This window comes from Scyliorhinus torazame, chromosome 17 (genome assembly GCF_047496885.1).
Source record: "Scyliorhinus torazame isolate Kashiwa2021f chromosome 17, sScyTor2.1, whole genome shotgun sequence".
Lineage (NCBI taxonomy): Eukaryota > Metazoa > Chordata > Chondrichthyes > Carcharhiniformes > Scyliorhinidae > Scyliorhinus > Scyliorhinus torazame.
This window is the reverse complement of record NC_092723.1, coordinates 157696457-157717210: the sequence shown is the minus strand read 5'-3', so window position 1 is coordinate 157717210 and position 20754 is coordinate 157696457. Positions and strand designations below refer to the sequence as shown.

Here is a 20754-nt window from a genome sequence, read left to right as displayed (position 1 = left end):
TGATCTCCAGCTGGGGTCTCCAGTGGGCGTCAGGGAGGCAAAGGCTAGGGCATCTGTCCTTCCAACCGTTAAGTGTTCTGGCTGTTCCTACACCCTAAAGAGCGGCACTAGCAGGCATGGTTCCACCCTCACATCCCTGGACATGACTTCGAAGGAGGCGTTCCAGTACCCGAGAAGAGGTTGGTCGGGCCTCGCTGGCACCGCTCACATTTGTACTCCACCTCTGGGAAGAACCCGCTCATGCGCTCATCCCCCCCCCCCCCCCCCCCCCCATCGCCATGCCCAGCACCTCCCCCACCTTTTCTGTGTTTCATCCAGAGGGGCCTTTACCTCCTCTAACATTCGTCCATACATGTTGGCACAGTCACCGTCCCCTAATTCGCCCGCTGCCAGTAGTCTGTCCAGTAGGATGTGTCCAGGTAACTGGGGGAATGTCTCTGCGGAAGAAGTCCCTCAGTTGTAGGTATTGGAGCTCATTCCCTTTCGGGAGTTGGAGCTTTTCTGTTAGTCCCCCCAGGGCACTACTCTGCCATCTACGTACAGGTCAACCACTAACAGTACCCCTTCGTCCTGTTTTGACATTTTGAAGGTGTCAATTTTTGCCGGGATGAATTTATGGGTTTTGCAGACGGGTGCCGCAGCAGAAATGGTGCCTGAGCTGGTTCCATGTCCATAGCGTGGCCACCACCACTGGGATTCTCGAGCATTTGGCTGGGGGAAATGGGAGTGGGGCCATGGCCAGTGCTTGGTGGAATGTCCCCATACAGGAGGTCTCCATTCACATCCATTCTGCCTCCGGCTCTCTCCCTCTCCCGTACCCTTCTGCGTTTGCTGCCCAGTGGTAGAATAGGAGATGCAGCAGCACCAGGCCCCCCATATTCTTCCTTCTTTGTGAGACGCTCTTATGTATTCTGGGGGGGGGTTCCACGTACACAAACGGCATAATTAATTTATCTACTTTGGTGAAGAAGGCCTTGGAGGTGAAGATCAGGAGGGATCTGAATAGGAAGAGGAATCTCGGCTGCACGTTCAGTTTTATTGTCTGCACCCTTCCCACCAGGGAGAGCGGGAACGAATCACACGTCCGCAGGTCTCTGTTCACCTCTTCCACTAGGATTGACATGTGCCACCTATGGATCCGTGTCCAGTTGTGGGCTGTCTGGATCCTCCAGACATCAGAACTTGGATTGAGCTAGCATCCCCAGCTCTGGTTCTCCCCCTGGGGATTCACAGGGAAGATTTTGCTCTTGCTCAGGTTACGTTTGTAATCCGAGAAGGCTCCGAACTCCCTTAGGAGTTCCTCCCATGCTGCCATGGGGGTTTGGGACATTGAGGAGCAGATCATCCACATAGAGTGGGACTCTGTGCTCTATGTTTCCCCTTTGGATGTCTTTCCACCCCTTCGACGACATGAGGGCGACAGCCAGTGGTTCGATTGCCAGGGCAAACACGAGCGGGGACCATGGGCATCCCTGCCTAGTGCCGCTCTGCAGCTGGAAGTATTCGGAGCTGGTGACGTTTGTTCATGTGCTCACCATGGGAGCACTGTACAGTAATTTCACCCATCAGGTGAACCCTGGCCCAAACCCAAACCATTGCAGCACCTCCATTCGACTCTGTCAAAGGCCTTCTCTGCGTCCAGGGAGATGATCACTTCTGGTGTCGTCTCCCTGGGTGGTGTCATAATCATGTTCAGAAGACGTCTGATATTTGCCATTAGCTGTTTGCCTTTGACAATACCGTCTGATCTTTCGCGACTACTTCTGGCAAGCAACTTTCCATCCGCCTCACCAGAGCCTTCGCCAGAACTTTGACATCAGTGTTCAGGAGTGAGATGGGTCTATATGACCACTCCATCGGGTCCTTGTCCTTTTAAGGGATCAGTGATGTAGAGGCCCGTGCCAGCATTGGCAGCAGGGCCCCTCTCGACAGCGAATCATTAAACATCTCCTGCAGGTGCGGTGCCAGTTGAACATCTAGAAGTCCACCGGGAATCCGTCCAGACTTGTCCCCCCTGTCTGGCGGAGTTGGTTCACTGTTTTCCCACTGGAGAGCAGATCAAATTCCATTTGTAGTTTTTTCCTGTCCACCAGCAGCTCCACGATCAGGGCCGTGGAGGATTGCCGATCCACCTCCAATATGGAGTCGAGTGCCTAGCCACCCTTTCCTTCCTATCCTTGAGAGCTCTGTATACTATTATTTCCCCAATTGCCCGAGCATCCTTGAGACATATTACGTCCTCTGGCAGGCTAACAATTCTCAGGTCCTGTCGACGGACCCTGTTTTCCTGATCGTCAACTTTCCCCTTTTCTAGATCATTACCAACCTTGCTACCTCGGCTTCGAGCAAGGCGATCTGCTCGTCCTGGTCAGTGGCCAATTTCTCCAGGTCCCGCATCGTCGCTTCCTGGGTCTCCAGTCTCCGCTGTGCCCTGTGTATCACTTCTTTATAGGGTCCAATGTGGTTTCTGTTGCTGACCTCATGGCTGACAATTTTTCTTTTTTTTTCATAGATTTAGAGTGCCCAATTCTTTTTTTCCCAATTAAGGAGCAATATAGCATGGTCAGTCCACCTAATCTGCACATCTTTGGGTTGTGGGGGTGAGATCCACGCAGACATGGGGAAAATGTGCAAACTCCACACGAAAAGTGGCCCGGAGCCGGGATCAAACTCTTTTATTGTGGCTCTGGAGCTCTATCGAGAGAAGCTCCACCAGTTGCTCCATCAACAAGTGGGCCAGCATTTGTGTCCCGCTCCGATCTGTTTTGCCCAATGTCTCCCCTTGTTCTGAGGTTGGGGTTTTTCCTGTTCCGACATTGCTGGTTTTGCAGCTCTGCAGCTGGTTTGACCCCATTTTGGTCAGTTGGGTATTAATTGGGGTGAGGCTGAGTGGATTACGTGATAGTTTTGTGTCCATTTGACGGGTTAAAAGGCCTGGTAAGAAGTTCTCGAGTGAGCCATTTTTCGTGTGACCGCTTAGCTCAAGGCCGCCACCGGAAGTCAGGATTGGTTAAGGCCAAGATCGAGCTCAGGTGAAAACCATCCCAGGGGGCCAAACAACCTACAAATGCTCAAACATGAATAATGCCCTTGAGAGACATAACAAAATACAGCACACACCCGTCAAACTGTAGCCTGGCAAGAAATCAGCATTCACTGGAAAGGCCGGGAGAAATTTGGTGAGGTAGATGGGGGAGAACAAAAATAAATAGATTTCCGATTCCAGAATAACCTTTCTTAATCATATTATGCCTTGAGGTATTAATTAATCTTTTATACCCGTAGATTTGTAGCTGTTTTGTTAGCTGCTGCAGTTCAGCAGTGGCATTGCCAGGTAACAAGGTTTTGGAACATTGGCCATCCTTCGTTTCAGTCTCTTCACTGTTGAGACTTCCTGGCTACATTAGAAAGCAAATTTTCCAGTTTGAAGTGTGTGCGCATGAGAAAGAGCAACGGACACAGACACAGAGGAAATATAACTGGCAGAGTGGAAGTGAGAAGGATCTATCTCCTTCTAGGCTAACCAAATTGTGCCAGAAATAGTCTGGAGAGTTTTGTAAGCTGCACCATTTCCACCACCTGATCGAAGCAGACTGGGAAAGGTGCGAGTACGTAACAGCCACAAAAAAGTGCTTCACAGTTACTCCTTCAAAGTTCAGTTAGATGGTGAGTCACTTGTTATTCAGATATTTTTTGTGGATAAAATGGCAATGCTAAAATAAGCTTGCCAGGGAACCATTTTGGCCCTGTTTTGACTGTTTAAACTCTCTTGCCTCTTTTTGATAAATTTAGTTGATGTTTTGCCAGGATTTTTTTAATGAATCCTTGTGCACTGTTATTAGGATGGGATATATTGGGAGAACTCTGGTGGAAGACAGGTACCTATAATAAGACTAATCCCCAGCTCCCCATAATCTTACTCTGTGTCCCCTCGGCAAACCAAGACCTAAGGTGACCATCATCTACCTCAGGAACCCATACTCCTTGTATAAGCTCTAGGTTTGGTCCAAGTTTGTTCTTAAGGATAATTAATTACTTAAGTTCACTTTATCCTCAATTTATAATTGCAATTTAGAAGTGATGATTTATTGGATCATAGGAGATATCAGTTGTGGGGTTGTTCCATTCCTGTGAAACAACTGTGGACAAATTTTGACTTTACTGGTTCAGTTATATTTATTTTTAAATAGAATTTCCAAGTTGACATTAATGTTCAAGAAATGCATCAATTTCTGCAATCTTTGCTGTTCTCTTCTAATAGCACTACTTTTTCAGGTATTTTTTGTGATCCACTTCCATGCTGGACCAGTGGTGAACACCTTGCCTTCCGTTGTGGACCCTGACTCCTTACTGAGCTGTGATTTGATGGATGGCCGTGATGCTTTTCTTACACTGGCCAGGGACAAGCATTTGGAGTTTTCTTCATTGCGCCGTGCAAAGTGGTCCACCATGTGCATGCTGGTGGAGTTGCACAATCAAGGCCAGGACCGATTTGTCTACACATGCAATGAGTGCAAGCACCACGTAGAAACACGGTGGCACTGCACCGTCTGTGAGGTAAGATTGGCTATATCCTGCCATTCCTCTGTTAACAAAGTGTTTCAATTGAGTGATCATTGTAAATGAACCACCTGTGCCATTTGAGAAGAGGTCTCGGAAAAATAAAAAGCATTAACCGACTTCAGTTGGTGAAGTCAAAGTACAGAAATCGCTAGTTTGTGCTGGGTTGAGATCAGTTAACCCAGCACAACAAGAATCACAAAAATAAAAGCAAAATACTGCAGATGCTGGATATCTGAAATAAAGACAGAAAATGCTTTGAGTTCTGAAGAAGTTTTATTGGATTCAAAAGTTAATTTTGTTTCTCTATCCACAGATGATGCAGACATGCTGAATTTTTCCAGCATTTTCTGTTTTTATTACAAGGATCACTGCCCTTGCCTACAGAATTACTGGGAATGGGAGGGGGCAATCACCATCTAGTGTAAAGTGTGTGTCCATGATTGGATGGATACGGAAGGGTGCTAGACAATAATGTCCCCTCTAAGTTCATTTTACCTGCCAATGCTTACTGCGCAGTTCAGACGTGGAGAATGCCCACGAGAGTGAGGTACTAAATAGAGTCCTGAGACGATAACCCAACAGGAATGAGCATCTTCTTTTAAAAAATTTTATTAATATATTTTATTCGAGTTTTTTGGCCAAACATAACAATACGTAGTGTTTCTTTTACACAACAATAAAGCAATATAAATAGCCGTGGCCAGTTTTAAACAAATAAATAAATAATATATAAACAAAAACAAAAGAAAAACAAAACTAAATGGCAACTGCCTTGTCCAAAATAAATACTCTCCCAAATTACAGTCCAATATACAATTACATATACCAAATACCTATACATGTACAATAACATCCCTGAGAGTCCGTCCGATTCCTCCCCCCACCCCCACCCCCCCTCTGGGTTGCTGCTGTTATCTACTTCTTTTCCGTTCCCTCTATCTTTCTGTGAGGTAGTCGACGAACGGTTGCCACCGCCTGGTGAACCCCTGAGCCGAACCCCTTAACACGAACTTAATCCGTTCTAACTTTATGAACCCTGCCATATCGTTTATCCAGGTCTCCACCCCCGGGGGCTTAGCTTCCTTCCACATTAACAATATCCTGCGCCGGGCTACAAGGGACGCAAAGGCCAACACGTCAGCCTCTCTCGCCTCCTGCACTCCCGGCTCTTCTGCAACCCCAAATATAGCCAACCCCCAGCTTGGTTCGACCCGGACCCCCACCACCTTCGAAAGCACCTTTGCCACCCCCACCCAGAACCCCTGTAGTACCGGGCATGACCAGAACATGTGGGTGTGATTCGCTGGGCCTCTCGAGCATCTCGCACACCTATCCTCTACCCCAAAAAATTTACTAAGCCGTGCTCCAGTCATATGCGCCCTGTGTAGCACCTTAAATTGTATCAGGCTTAGCCTGGCACACGAGGACGATGAGTTTACCCTACGTAGGGCATCCGCCCACAGCCCCTCCTCAATCTCCTCCCCCAGTTCTTCTTCCCATTTCCCTTTCAGCTCATCTCCCATGACCTCCCCCTCGTCCCTCATCTCCCTGTATATGTCTGCTACCTTACCGTCCCCCACCCATGTCTCTGAGATCACTCTATCCTGCACTTCCTGCGTCGGGAGCTGCGGGAATTCCTTCACCTGTTGCCTCACAAACGCCCTCAATTGCATATACCGAAATGCATTCCCTTGGGGCAACCCATATTTCTCCGTCAGCGCTCCCAAACTCGCAAACGTCCCATCTACAAATAGATCTCTTAATTGTACTACCCCAGCTCTTTGCCATGCTCCAAATCCCCCATCCATTCTCCCCGGAACGAACCTATAATTGTTTCTTATCGGGGACCGCACCGAAGCTCCCGTCCCTCCCCTATGCCGTCTCCACTGCCCCCAAATTCTCAATGTAGCCACCACCACCGGGCTTGTGTATTTCTTTGGTGAGAACGGCAACGGTGCCGTCACCATTGCTTGCAGGCTAGTCCCCTTGCAGGACGCTCTCTCCATTCTCTTCCACGCCGCTCCCTCCCCTTCTCCCATCCACGTACACATCATTGAAACATTGGCAGCCCAGTAGTACTCACTTAGACTCGGTAGTGCCAGCCCCCCCCCCCCCTGTCCCTACTACTAGAATTCATTTTGAGGAGAAGTGGAATGACCAATTGAATCTTGCTGAGCCAGGGTTACAGGAGAATGCATTAGGCAGTAAGAAAGCGCTAACTTGCCCACTGGTACTTCCTTACACTTTTTCAAGAATCCCCGCCTCACTCTCGGGGTCTTCCCAGCCCACACAAAACTCATAATGCTCTTCTCAATTCTTTTGAAAAAAGCCTTCGTGATCACCACCGGGAGGCACTGGAACACAAAAAGGAATCTTGGGAGGACCACCATTTTAACCGCCTGCACCCTACCTGCCAATGACAAGGACACCATGCCCCATCTCTTGAAATCCTCCTCCATCTGTTCCACCAACCGTGTTAAATTAAGCCTATATAATGTACCCCAATTCTTGGCTATCTGGATCCCCAGGTACCGGACGTCCCTTGTTACCTTCCTCAACGGTAACTCCTCTATCTCTCTGCTCTGCTCCCCCGGGTGCACCACAAGTAACTCACTTTTCCCCATGTTCAGTTTATACCCTGAAAAATCCCCAAACTCCCCAAGTATCCGCATTATCTCTGGCATCCCCTCTGCCGGGTCCGCCACATATAGCAACAAATCGTCCGCATATAGAGATACCCGGTGTTCTTCTCCCCCCCCCTAAGTACTCCCCTCCACTTCCTGGAACCCCTCAGTGCCATGGCCAGGGGTTCAATCGCCAGTGCAAACAATAACGGGGACAGAGGACATCCCTGCCTCGTCCCTCTATGGAGCCGAAAATAGTCAGACCCCCGTCCATTCGTGACCACGCTCGCCATCGGGGCCCTATACAGCAACTGTACCCACCTGATATACCCGTCCCCAAAGCCAAATCTCCTCAACACTTCCCACAAATAATCCCACTCCACTCTATCAAATGCTTTCTCGGCATCCATCGCCACCACTATCTCCGCTTCCCCCTCTGGTGGGGGCATCATCATTACCCCTAGCAGCCTCCGTATATTTGTATTTAGCTGTCTCCCCTTCACAAACCCAGTTTGGTCCTCATGGACCACCCCCGGGACACAATCCTCTATCCTCATTGCCATTACCTTGGCCAGGATCTTAGCATCCACATTCAGGAGGGAAATGGGCCTGTATGACCCGCATTGCAGCGGGTCTTTTTCCTTCTTTAGGAGGAGCGATATCGTTGCCTCTGACATAGTCGGGGGCAGCTGCCCCCTTTCCCTCGCCTCATTAAAGGTTCTCATCAGTAGCGGGGCCAGCAAGTCCAAATATTTCTTAGAAAATTCAACTGGGAATCCGTCTGGTCCCGGGGCCTTACCCGCCTGCATGCTTCCAATCCCTTTCACTACTTCCTCCATCTCAATCTGTGCTCCCAGCCCCACCCTCTCCTGTTCCTCCACCTTAGGAAATTCCAGCTGATCCAGAAAGCACATCATTCTCTCCTTCCCGTCCGGGGGCTGCGCTTCATATAATCTTTCATAAAATGCCTTGAACACTCCATTCACTCTCTCCGCTCCCCGCTCCATCTCCCCCTCCTCATCTCTCACCCCCCCTATCTCCCTCGCTGCTCCCCTTTTCCTCAGTTGGTGGGCCAACAACCTACTCGTCTTCTCCCCATATTCGTACTGTACACCCTGTGCCTTCCTCCATTGTGCCTCTGCCTTACCCGTAGTCAACAAGTCAAACTCTATATGTAGCCTTTGCCTTTCCCTGTATAGTCCCTCCTCCGGTGCCTCCGCGTATTGTCTGTCCCCCCTCAGCAGTTCTTTCAACAACCGCTCCCTTTCCCTACCCTCCTGCTTTCCTTTATGTGCCCTATCAGATATCAGCTCCCCTCTAACCACTGCCTTCAGTGCCTCCCAGACCACTCCCACCTGTACCTCCCCATTATCATTAAGTTCCAAGTACCTTTCAATACACCCCCTCACCCTTAAACACACACCCTCATCTGCCAATAATCCCATGTCCATTCTCCAGGGTGGAAGCTGTTGTTTTTCTTCCCCTATCTCCAGGTCCACCCAGTGTGGAGCATGATCCGAGATGGCTATAGCCGTGTACTCCGTCCCCGTCACCTTTGGGATCAGTGCCCTTCCCAAAACAAAAAAATCTATTAGGAATGAGCATCTTCTGGGAAGAAGGGGATAATAAATGCTAGAAACTATCTCCGAAACCCACCTGTTCTCTCTCTCACAATTTTTTAATTAAATTATTTTCTACTCTTAAGCTAAAATGTTTTGAATATTGATCTTCTCAACCTCAAAATTCTAAATGCTATAAAGTTAAATTGATGCATAGTAAGACAAACATGTTCATATTTGTGCCATGATAAATAGTTGTGAAATACACACTTCTGTCGGCTACTGGTAAATTTTCATCTGTTTGCTCAAATACAATGGTTCTCACTTTTAATTCTTCTTCTGATCCAGGACTACGACCTGTGTGTTAACTGCCACAACATTAAAGGCCACGAGCACAAAATGGTTAAATGGGGCTTGGGGCTAGATGACGAGAGCAGTAACCAACCAGATCCACTTTCCAAGAGCCCGCAAGAGTCTCGTCGCCTCAGCATCCAGCGCTGCATCCAGTCTTTGGTCCACGCATGCCAGTGCCGCAATGCCAACTGCTCGTTGCCATCCTGCCAGAAGATGAAGCGAGTTGTCCAGCACACCAAGGGTTGCAAACGCAAGACCAATGGAGGCTGCCCTGTCTGCAAGCAACTTATTGCCCTCTGCTGTTATCATGCAAAACACTGCCAAGAGAACAAATGCCCGGTGCCATTCTGCCTCAACATAAAACACAAGCTACGTCAGCAGCAGCTGCAGCACCGACTGCAGCAAGCGCAAATGCTACGCAGAAGGATGGCCACCATGCAGCGTGGAAATGTGCCTCAGCCAAGTTTGCCTTCTCCTACCTCAACCGCCCCTGTTACACCTACTGGACAACAGCAGCCCAGCACTCCTCAGACGCCGCAGCCTCAGCCCCCACCTCAGACCCCGCCATCCAACAGCTTGCCAAGTGGCTTCCCCAATCCACCGAGGACTCAAACCCCCACCACTGTCTCACAAGGAAAACCTACAAACCAGGTTGCACCACTTCCCCAAGCCCCTCCTGCTCAACCTCCACCGGCCGCGGCATTGGAAGTGGCCAGGCAGATTGAGCTGGAGGCCCAGCAGCAGCAGCAGCTTTACCAAATGGCAAACATGAACAATGGTCTAGGGATGGCACGGCAAAACATGATTGGGCAGCAGATTGGGCCTGTCAACCAGATGCCGGCCGTGGGTATGAAGGTTGCCCGGCCGCCAGTGGGTCAGGTGATTCCTGGCATGCAACCAGGGCAGTGGCCACAAGGAACGACACTATCACAATCACAACCTCTGCAAGCTGGTATGAGGAGCAGCATGCAGATGACATCTCCACAGACATCAGCAGGGCAGAGGATGCCAGGGGTCCAGCAACCTCCACGGAGCAATATCCCCCCAAATGCTCTCCAGGATCTCTTACGAACACTGAAATCACCCAGTTCTCCTCAGCAGCAACAACAGGTGCTTAATATTTTGAAGTCCAACCCACAACTAATGGCAGCATTCATAAAGCAACGAACAGCTAAGTACCAGGCTAATCAACCTGGCATGCAACCTCAACCTGGCATGCAACCTCAACCCCAGCCCCGAATGCAGCAAGCGGGCATGCACACTCAAGCAAGCATGCAGAATCCACTGCAGAATCAGAATCTGAACCCCATGCAGGCAGGTACCCAGCGGCCTACCTTATCTCCACAGCAGCAAGGCTTGGGCAGCATGAATGCTCAGGGTCAAACCATGAACATGATGAATCCCGGACATAGCCCTACCTTGGCAACTATTAACCCACAGTTTAGGCAGCTGCTGATCAGGCGCCAGCTTATTCAACAACAACAACAACAACAACAACAACAACAGCAACAGCAGCAGCAGCAACAACAAGGCACTGGCATGGCTGGAGGAATGGCAGGTCACACCCAGTTCCAGCAGCCACCTGGAGCAGCTTACCCACAAACTATTCCACAGCAACGCATACAGCAGCACATGTCCATGCAAGGTGTGTCTATGGGACAACTTACCCAGATGGGACAGATAAACCAGCTGAGTCAGCCAGGGATGGGAGCTGACGGAACTCCAACCATCCAACAGGCGCTACAGCAACGGATTCTGCAGCAGCAGCAGATGAAGCAGCAAATGGGCTCACCAGGTCAGCCCAATCCAATGAGCCCCCAACAGCACATGCTCTCAGGACAGCCGCAATCATCTCACCTTCAGAGCCAACAGATTGCCACTTCCCTTAGCAACCAGGTGCGGTCGCCACAGCCTGTTCCCTCACCACGGCCCCAGTCCCAACCTCCACATTCCAGCCCATCACCAAGGATACAGCCACAACCTTCTCCCCACCATGTCTCTCCCCAGACCGGCTCCCCACACCCAGGACTAGCAGGGCCCCAGGCTAACCCCATGGATCAGGGACACTTTAGCACCCCGGAACAGAGTGCGATGCTTCCACAACTGACTAATCCTGGCATTAGTGCTATACATAGTGGCACTGCCGACTTAGGACTGGGTGCTGACAGTTCCAGCCTATCGAGCTCCACTATTACATGTGACACACTAGAAAAATTTGTGGAAGAAAACTTGTAGCATTTGGGAGCAATTTTTCCTGAGACTTTTTGTACTGAAAATTTCAGCTGTCTGGGGATGATCAATCCCTAGAAGGAACTGCAACTTCCTTAGACATTGAGGGATGACTTGCTGTTAAAACACAAAGAATATATTTTTTGTTCAGACTGGTTGCACATTCTGGTTGTGTTTTGTTTTTTTCCCCTTTTTTGTTTCCTGTTTGCTTTTGTTGCTAATAACTCATTGCCTAATTTTTTTTTAATGGAGAAAGAGCAAGTTCGTTATATTATTCATATTTTTTATTTTGTATTTTTCAGACTTTCAGCATTTTTGTGTTTAAAAACCAGGAAAAAAAATCCTGAAAAATGCAACATATAATGTATACCAATAATTTTCTGACGTGTTCTGGGAAGGTTTTTCTATAGTGAAGTCTGTGGGGGCGTTTCAAGTATTAAATTTGTATAGATAGGAATAGACCATTGCACACATATACTGGCAAATGCCAAACTTTGTCTTGCAGATGTAGAAATTGTTGCTTTGTTTCATGATAAACTGGTTTTAGTGAACCTAGGATGATCACTGATAGATTGTGCTGATTTTAATAGAAGAAATATCCTTTCCTTTCCTCCTTTATTCTCTGTGAAACTTGAAATGAGAAGAAAGCAATTATAGTGTAAATCATGCAAGTTATATAATTACTATAAATAAGGAAACAAAACTCTCAATCACTGTATAAACTGGTTAAAACTCATTTCTTACTTATATACCATATTGTTAAATAAACTGTGTGCAACAGAAAACAGGTTTGTACTTCTTTAGTATTTAAAGAGGTGTTTATAAAAATAAAAGGGAATACGTGTTTAGGTTCTCCCCCCACCCCCACCCCCCTGCCAAACACCCCTTATTAAAGGTCTTGGTGAGTCTTATTAAAGGTGTTAGGCTCCAAAATTCAGTTTCCAGAATTGAAAGAACTTATTAAAAAGGTATTTTTAAATGGAAACCAGTGAAGACTGAACTTTTGAGACTGTGTTTATGCCACTGACCTCTGTTGATTGTCCATTCACTAATCCCCTTGTACCCTGCCCCCTTATACACATACACCTCCCTTCCTCCTGTCAGTCAGAGTACCCAGGAGAAAGGGGAGAGTAGCGACCAGAGACCTGCATCCATGATGGGAGAGCCAGTGCATGCTGCCATGCTCTCCCTTCATGCAGTTTTCAGTAAGTCATCTTGTTTTTATTCTGAAGTTTTATTTTTTTTAAGAAAACAGAAAATTGAATTCTGGATTGCTGCAATTTTTATCGGGTGTGTAAAATTTTGGAAACTTGATTTCTATGCAGCCTCAATCTATTGTCACCAACTGTGTAACTTGTGTATACAAGGGTATAGAATGATGGTTGCTGACAGCCCTTTACTGCCTTCGTTGGATTTGCTGAACATTTCTTGAATTCTTTGAAGGTTAATATGAGCTGCCTGCATGCAGGTGTTGATGTATATGTTTATGAATTGCACAAAATCGATTAAGTACGTAACTGTGGAAGGTTAAAACCTCGTGCCCTAATACTGGGCACATCGACTGCAGACAGTTGGTGTGTGTTTGGGATTTTTTTTTTGGTTGTTTTTGTTTTAAGTATGTATTTCTGTTTGTGTTTAATTTTATGTAGCAATGTTACTGTGTACACGTAGGAGGGGTAGACAGTACTTGCCTTCTGTGGGATCCTTGCAAGCTTGTTTTTTTTAAAGTTACAAGATTCCATTCATCTGACCTATTTAGACTACAGTTAAAATCGGTTAAAATAAAATCTGCATTATTGTAACATGTATAAAGTACTGCAGCAACTGTGTATTTGTTTCTTCCTCTTCTCCCTGCTGTGCAGCTCAACTTCCGTAAAGGTTTTTGTTTTTAAAAAGTAGTTTGCAATCATTGGTGTCTGTGTAATGTGCATTGTTTCTCATTCCTCCGTTCCTTTACCTTGAACAATTTGCCAGTGTTTCACTTTACTTTTAATCTCTCTTTTTGTGTTTCATGTATCTCTACAAATATTTATTTTAGAATTAACATGGAAAAAACTGTATGTGCTCAATTAATATGAACTATACAGAAAGTATGTTTAAAACCTGACAAAATGCAGCCCCAGAAGCAGACCTAGTGCCCTGTTGCACCGGGACCTGCTCCCTGATGCTGCATACGTACATAGAAAATAGAAGCAGGAGGAGCTGATCATCAAGTTCAATACCCTGATCCTGATCCTGCCCCCCCCCCCCCCCCCCCGCCCGCATCCCTTGATTCCTTTAGCCCCAAGAGCTGTATCTAACTCCTATGTTTTGGCCTCAACTACTTTTTGTGGTAGTGAATTCCACAGACTCTCTGGTGGAGGCAATTTCTCCTCACCTCAGTCCCTAGTTCTGGACTCCCCCATCATTGGGAACATTCTTTCTGAATCTACTTGGTCTAATCCAAACATACTGATTTCCATAGCAAAATACTGCAGATGTTAGAAAAACTCAGCAGATCTGGCAGCATCTGTAGGTAGAGAAAACATATTTCCATGCTTTGTGTGGGGAAAACGTTAAATTTGATTTTGGGTGAGTATGAGGAGACTGCGTAAGACAGGTTTCAGACTTGGATGCCAGTGGTTGCGCTTTTTGTCTTCCATTGATCTCAAGGGGTCTGTATGTTAAATTAATTCCGACGGATATATTGACCTGCCATTTAAGTCAGTTTTCCTTGAGTAGTCTTCTATTCTTCATTTCTGGGACCTGGATTAAGCCTAAACAGATAGAATAATTTATGGTCTCAGCAGAATCCCAAATAAAATAATCTCAATCATATCCTAATACATGCATTTATATATCGTCTCTTGTGACCGCAGGACATCGCAAAGTGCTTTAATAACAATGAAGTAGTTTTTTAAAATAAATTTAAAGTATCCAATTCATTTTTTCCAATTAAGGGGCAATTTAGCGTGGCCAATCCACCTAGCCTGCACATCTTTGGGCTGTGGGGTCGAAACCCACGCAAACACGGGAAAAATCTGCAAACTCCACGCAGACAGTGACCGAGAGCCGGGATCGAACCTGGGACGTCGGCGCAGTGAGGCTGCAGTGCTAACCCACTGCGTCACCGTGCTGCCCTACGATTTTTTTTTGTAAAATATTTTTATTCTCCATTTTCACTTTCTTCAGACTTTACACCCCACCAGCAAGCAGTAAACGGTAACAAATACAAAGTCAATCCCCTTATCAACAACAACGATCCCATCCTCCCACCACCCCAAACAATACCCCACCTGACTATATAAGCATCAAATAAAACAAACCCTCCCACGGTGGGAAAAACAAAGGGAAAAAAAAAGGAATCAGGAATCGCCTATGGTCACCATTGACTGGAGAGTCCACCCCTCCCCCAACATTCAATGCCATCCAATCCCCGAAAGAGTACCGTAAATGACACCCATGAATTGTAAACACCCCCCCCCCTCCCCGACTCCTCCCTTCCACTTCCTCTTATAAAACTCCCCCCCCCCCCCCCCCCCCCCCCCCCGGGCTAGACTCATCGCAACCTATTCTGCCAGGCTCCGATGGCCGCAGCCCCTCCCCCCCCCCCCCCCCCCCCCCCCACTCACTCCCATTCACTGGCCGGCTTAAACCGGCCAGCGTGGAGGCCCCCGCCCGGGTCTCTTTCCCCCTTGCCCGGTCCCAGGAAAACAAAGAAATCCCCTTTAGCACACAAGCCCCGCATACACACCCAAGCCCCAAAGAACCATCATTGCAAGTGAAAGTCCCAACTCTTCCCTTGTCCAAATATATACAACGTTGGCTCATTTAGCACATACACCAGCACGCAGTGAAAAAATACAGTTACATGAGGCTACATCGGCACATGACCATTTCTCAATTCAGCCACAGTCCTGCCTTCGCAAACTCCTCCGCTGCTTCCGCCGTCCCAAAATAAAAGTCCTTGGATTTGTAGGACACCCTCAACTTAGCTGGGTATACTATGCCGCACTGCACCTTACTGATGTACAGTGCCCTCTTCACACAGCTGAAGGCAGCCCGCCTCCTCGCCAGCTCCACCGTAAAGTCCTGATATATGCGTATACCAACTCCAGCCCACTGCACCACCCGCTTCTGCTTTGCCCAGCACAGGATCTTCTCCTTCACACTGTACCTACGAAAACACAGAGTCACTACTCTTGGTGGCTCACTCTCCTTTGGTACAGGCCTCCACCACCGATGAGCCCGATCCAGTTCATATCGGGAGGGATCATCCCCCTCCCCCAATAGCTTTGCCAACATAGGCAAAATACTCAGTCGGCCTCGAGCCTTCCACTCCTTCGGGCAGACCCACAATCCTCAGATTCTGTCGCCTGGATCTGTTTTCCAAGTCGTCCATTTTGGCTCGCAGACCCTTGTTGATCTCTATCACCTTCCACATCTCCTTCCCCATCGAGCTAAGTTGATCACTGTGCTGCAATAATGTCTCTTCCACTTCCTTCAGCGCCTCACCTTGCTCCCGCACCTCCGCCACTGCGCTCAATACCGCCGCCCTCACAGGGGCAATCGCCTCCTCCACCAGCACTTTCAATACCGCCCCCATCTCCTTCCTCATCGCCTCCATGTGTTTTGTGAACTGCCTTTCGAGTTCCACGGCCATCACCGTAGTCATTTCTTCAGCCGTGGGCAATGCGGCCTCCCCTGGTGCCCCAGCCTCCATTTTTCTTGCTGTCCCCGCGGTGACTTTTCCACTTCCCGACAGACTTTCAGCCGCTCTTTTCACGGCTGTTTTTTTACTTATTTGCGACATTTCCCTTCTCCCTGCTTTTGCCGCCTCCATTCCCCTGGGACCGGGCGTTAAACCTCCAAAATGCCGTTCCTGAACGGGAGCCCTCCAATGTTCGGCTGCCTCCCGTCCGCCGTCACCGGAAGTCCGTGCAGCCCTACGATGAAGTAGTTTTGAGTGTGGACATTGTTGTAATTGGCACAGCAGGAAATCCATGGCACAGAACTGAACATAAAGTGTAATTTGGCACAACTGATTAGAAAGGGAACAAGGAGGCAGATGTCCAACATGGCAGTCTAATACTGCTACAATGGAAAAAGTCCTTAGGTTGAAGGCATGTTGGTCAGACAGTATTTGGAACGATTCTGTGATGCCCTTGGAAGAAAAAAGAAATTCCCGTCACTGCTACTCTTCATCTGGGTGAGTTTTCTCTGTCAAACTGACAGGAGGATGGGAGGAGACGGCAACCACTGACATGTACCCACGGTCAAATTGCCTGTGTCTAGGGCAGCACTGTGGCGCAGTGGTTAGCATTGCTGCCTCATGGCGCCGAGGTCCCAGGTTCGATCCCAGCTCTGGGTCACTGTCTGTGTGGAATTTGCACATTCTCCCTGTGTTTGCGTGGGTTTCACCCCCACGACCCAAAGATGTGCAGGGCAGGTGGATTGGACATGTTAAAGTGCCCCTTAATTGGAGAAAAAATGAATTGGGTAATCTAAATTTTTATATATATATATATATATATATTTTTTTTTTTTAAATGTTTTTAAATTGCCTGTGTCTGTATTGGAAATACTACTTAAAAGCTGTTTCAACCAGTGGGTGGTCCAAAAGACAGGTCTGCATGTTGAGGTACGAGTGTGCAGTCTCCTTGTAAATGTCTTGCCAATAAGACTATTCATGAGAGATTTGGGACTTTGAATATTGACTGAGAGGGAGGTGGGGGAGGTCTAATGTTTGAAACTCTCATCTGTCCTCAACTAACATCCTCCTCCCGCATTGAAGTTAGCCAAGATTTCTCAACGGACAATATACTTGATTTAGAAGCTTGTTTTGAGATTTTCTAGAGTCTGGCTTTGCAACTACTATTTCACCTGCATGAAAACACACGACAGCAGAAAAACAGTGGAGTGTCAACACAGTCACTTACAGATGAACTTCCATTTCTGGAGTGGGGAGTAGTATAAAGATGGAATTATCCCAGTGGTTGTGTGGTGTAATGTTCAGATATCTGCCATCCCACCATTCTGACACCAGGCTCACTAATATAATCCATGCTCATATACCAGATCAAAAAGCCTGACAAGGTATGACATTTTATTTGGTAAAAATGATCATGAAACCGGATGGATTATTATTAAAAAGCCAGCTAGTTTGCAAGTTCTTCAGGAACCTGCCATCCCTGACTGGCATACATGTGACAGCCCAGTGCTGCACATGTGGCTGACATCTAATGCTCTCAAACCAACAAGAGATGGGCACTAATCCAGTGTCATTCAACATCCAGGAGTAAATATTGTATATCATCTGATGCTGTCTTACATATTGGGCTGTGGGCTTCTGTGGCTGGTGGGAGGGTTGTGATTATTGAGTGTCTGTTTTGTTATGTTTTTAATCCTCCCCATATCTCTTTTTAAAATTTCCCCAGTTCTAAACCCAACTTCAGAGGCGTGTGAAGAGTCACAGCTCTTTGTGTGCAATCAAAACTTTAAAAACTGGTACAATATTCCACATACTTGAGCTGAGAAACATGTAGTACTGCCAAGACAGTGTGGTGTTCTGAGACTTAGCTCCCTATTGGCAAGAAACTTCAAACTTCTACAGTCTACTCCGATTGGGTGCCCAGATACACCAAGTACAAGCCCTTGTGTGTGATCTTCAAAAAAGCTGCAATCCCATCCCATTTAATTCTATAGAAGCTCTTTATAACAGGAATCATACTGTACCACTGTCTTAGATAAAGGGACTGATTTGTAACAATTTGCATTCAGAGAGTGCCTTTAATGTAAATAACACACGGCAAGAGTTTTCTCAGGAGCCTACTCAAATTGGTTGTCCAGGTCAAACATGGTCATATAAACCTGCTGGCAAGCTACTGCCCCCTCTCAATCAATATTCTTCCATGTTGAACATAGCTTGAAAGAAGCGCTAAGGGTAGCAAGGGCCCAGAATGTACTCTGGGTGGTCCATCACCAAGAAAGGTTTGGTAGCACCAATACCAAGCAAATTGGCTGAATCCTGGAGGATATATCTGCCATTCTGGACTATGACAGGTGGTGAAAGAAACAACACAACAGAAGTCCACGACTTCATCAATCTGCTTGGCCCAGTTACATTTGTCACTGACAGTATTGGTAGGATTGACCACCACACAGTTCTTGTGGAGGCCAAGTATCAACTTAAGACTGAGGACACCTTACATTATGTTGTGTCATCCTACTACCATAAATTAGACACAGAAAAGATCTAGCAGCTTGAAACTGGGTATCCTTGAAGCGCTGTGGGCCAGCAACAGCAGCAAAATTGTATTCCAATATGATTTGTAACCTCATGGCCTTGTCCTGACAATCAACATTTAAGTCCCTCACCAGAGTACATGTTGTGCTCTAGATACCCTCAATGCTTCTTTCCAGCATATTAAACGTGGAGGAATACTGATTGAGAGGGGGCAAGAGCTTGCCAGCAGGTTTACATGCCCACATCTGATTTGGACAATCAATTTCAACATTCTCCTCACTTCATCACTACCATCAAACCTGGTTCAATCAGAAGTTTAAAAGAGGAGCATTAGGTATACCGAAGAATGAGGTACCAACCTGGTGAAGCTATAACATGTGTAATCATAGTGTTTTTATTGTTCCCTCATAAGCAGCTTTGTAGCTGTTAACGGGCACAAGAGAATGATTGTGTGACTTCATCAGCCATCAGCAAGGGCAAATGAGCAGTCTTAACATCGCAGCCTGTAGTGTTGACATCTCCTAAACAAAACAGCCTCTGACACCAGCTAGACAGCTGCCCCAGTGTCCACATCCATCTTTACCAGCTGACCATTGGCAGATTTGTCCTTGCACATGGCCAAAGCAAATTATCTGGCACTAATGGAAGAACTCAACGGGAAATGATCAGATTAAATTGGGTCGAGACAAATCTCATGACAGATTCCAAATCAGGCCCACCCAAAATCTTGAAGAATCATGCCATTGTCTTCAACGGTGAGCTGGGAATCAGGAAGTATATCTAATTTAGCTGAAGATCATGAAAGCAAATCAGGTGAGTTGCTTAAAGGCTCTGTCAGTGCTGTCATAGTCAGACCTAAGGTAAAAGCAGAATTAGAAAGACGAGTCAGAACAGGCGTGCTAGAACCCGTTAATGTGAGTGATCGGGCTATGCCGTGATGAAAAAAAGACTGATCTGTATGCATTTGTGGCAATATCAAAGTCACTATTTATTCAACTGTGTAGAGCAATACCCTCTACCCCTGGAGGCCAACACCAGTAAAATCCATCTCCGTCAAGCATATCTTCAAATTAATGTGGATTAGGATTGTTACGACCACCTGGGCTAATGCACGGTCAATTAAAGCCCCACTTGACCCGGAGTCGCAATACAATTGTAATTAATAAATAATTCTTAGAAAAACACGTGAAGGTTGGCCAAAAATTTTGAATAAAATATATTTTTTTTAAAAAGAAAAACACGTTAAGTCTTTGGCCGTTGGCTGCCCAATAACTACAGTCACCAGGTTTGTAAATTTAAACAATCAATCTTATTAATAATAACTAATTAAATATGCAGCAAATACAGCAGGTTATCTATTATTAATTTATACCCCCCCCCCCACCCTTTATATACACACACAAAGACACATATACAGGGGAAAATAAGGATGAAAAATAATAAGTAAAAGGATAACAGTCTCTGTTTCAGATGGTGGTCTTCCAGCACATCTTCCTTCAATTTAAGCTTTCAGTTCAAAATTTCTGCCTTTAATCAGTAATTATTTTTACTGTAGATTCAATCAGGTCTCAGCAATTTCAGAAATTCAGCAGCCAAGCAGCTTTTCTGAAGAAAACAAGAGAGCAGGTCCTTTCCTCTGAGTGTCCAAGAACCAACTGTGCTTTCCTTAGTTCTCTGAAAAATCATCCCACTTGGGTAGGGCCAATCACCGCCTGTTACCGGGCAGAATACAGCCTTTTGGCAAATTCATTAACAACCAGCAACCCCCAATTCAAACCAAGTCCCGATCTCTTGGGTGCCGGAAAGTCTGAGTACTATTTTGTAACTTTTGAGTTCCTCACTTTACCTGATTGACTTACAGCACCCATGGATCAAAATGACAACAGCAAAAATAAAGGGGGGGGGAAAGGAATCAACAAGAAGGGCCCTTACAAGATTCACAACAGTTATTGATGATTGTGACATAAAGGGTTATTTTGATACAATTGGCATCACTCCAGCGCCAATCTTGTTCCAATGAGCTATGGACTAAATCTTATGCTGATTAGATTGAGCCCAGTGTTACCATGATGACATCTTGGTTACTGGAAAGAAGGAGGAAGAACATCTCCGCCACCGAGATGCCACACTACAGAAATTAGAAGATTATGGATTAAGAGTCCGAAAAGACAAGTGAGTTTTTCCGATCTTCAGTTGAATA

The 20754-nt window shown here is 46.7% G+C and overlaps 1 protein-coding gene across 15 annotated transcripts in view; it reads left to right on the top strand.

The window, feature by feature from the left end:
• The window catches only part of crebbpb (CREB binding protein b), a 279436-nt gene extending 266198 nt beyond the window's left edge, over positions 1 to 13238 (top strand). For all 15 annotated transcript variants that reach the window (XM_072481408.1, XM_072481399.1, XM_072481406.1 and 12 more), the window contains 2 exons: positions 4276 to 4557; positions 9095 to 13238. In XM_072481408.1, coding sequence (XP_072337509.1) covers positions 4276 to 4557; positions 9095 to 11335 — 2523 coding nt within the window. In that variant the 3' untranslated portion in view covers positions 11336 to 13238. The remainder of the gene's footprint in view (positions 1 to 4275; positions 4558 to 9094) is intronic.
• Positions 13239 to 20754: the final 7516 nt, after the last annotated feature.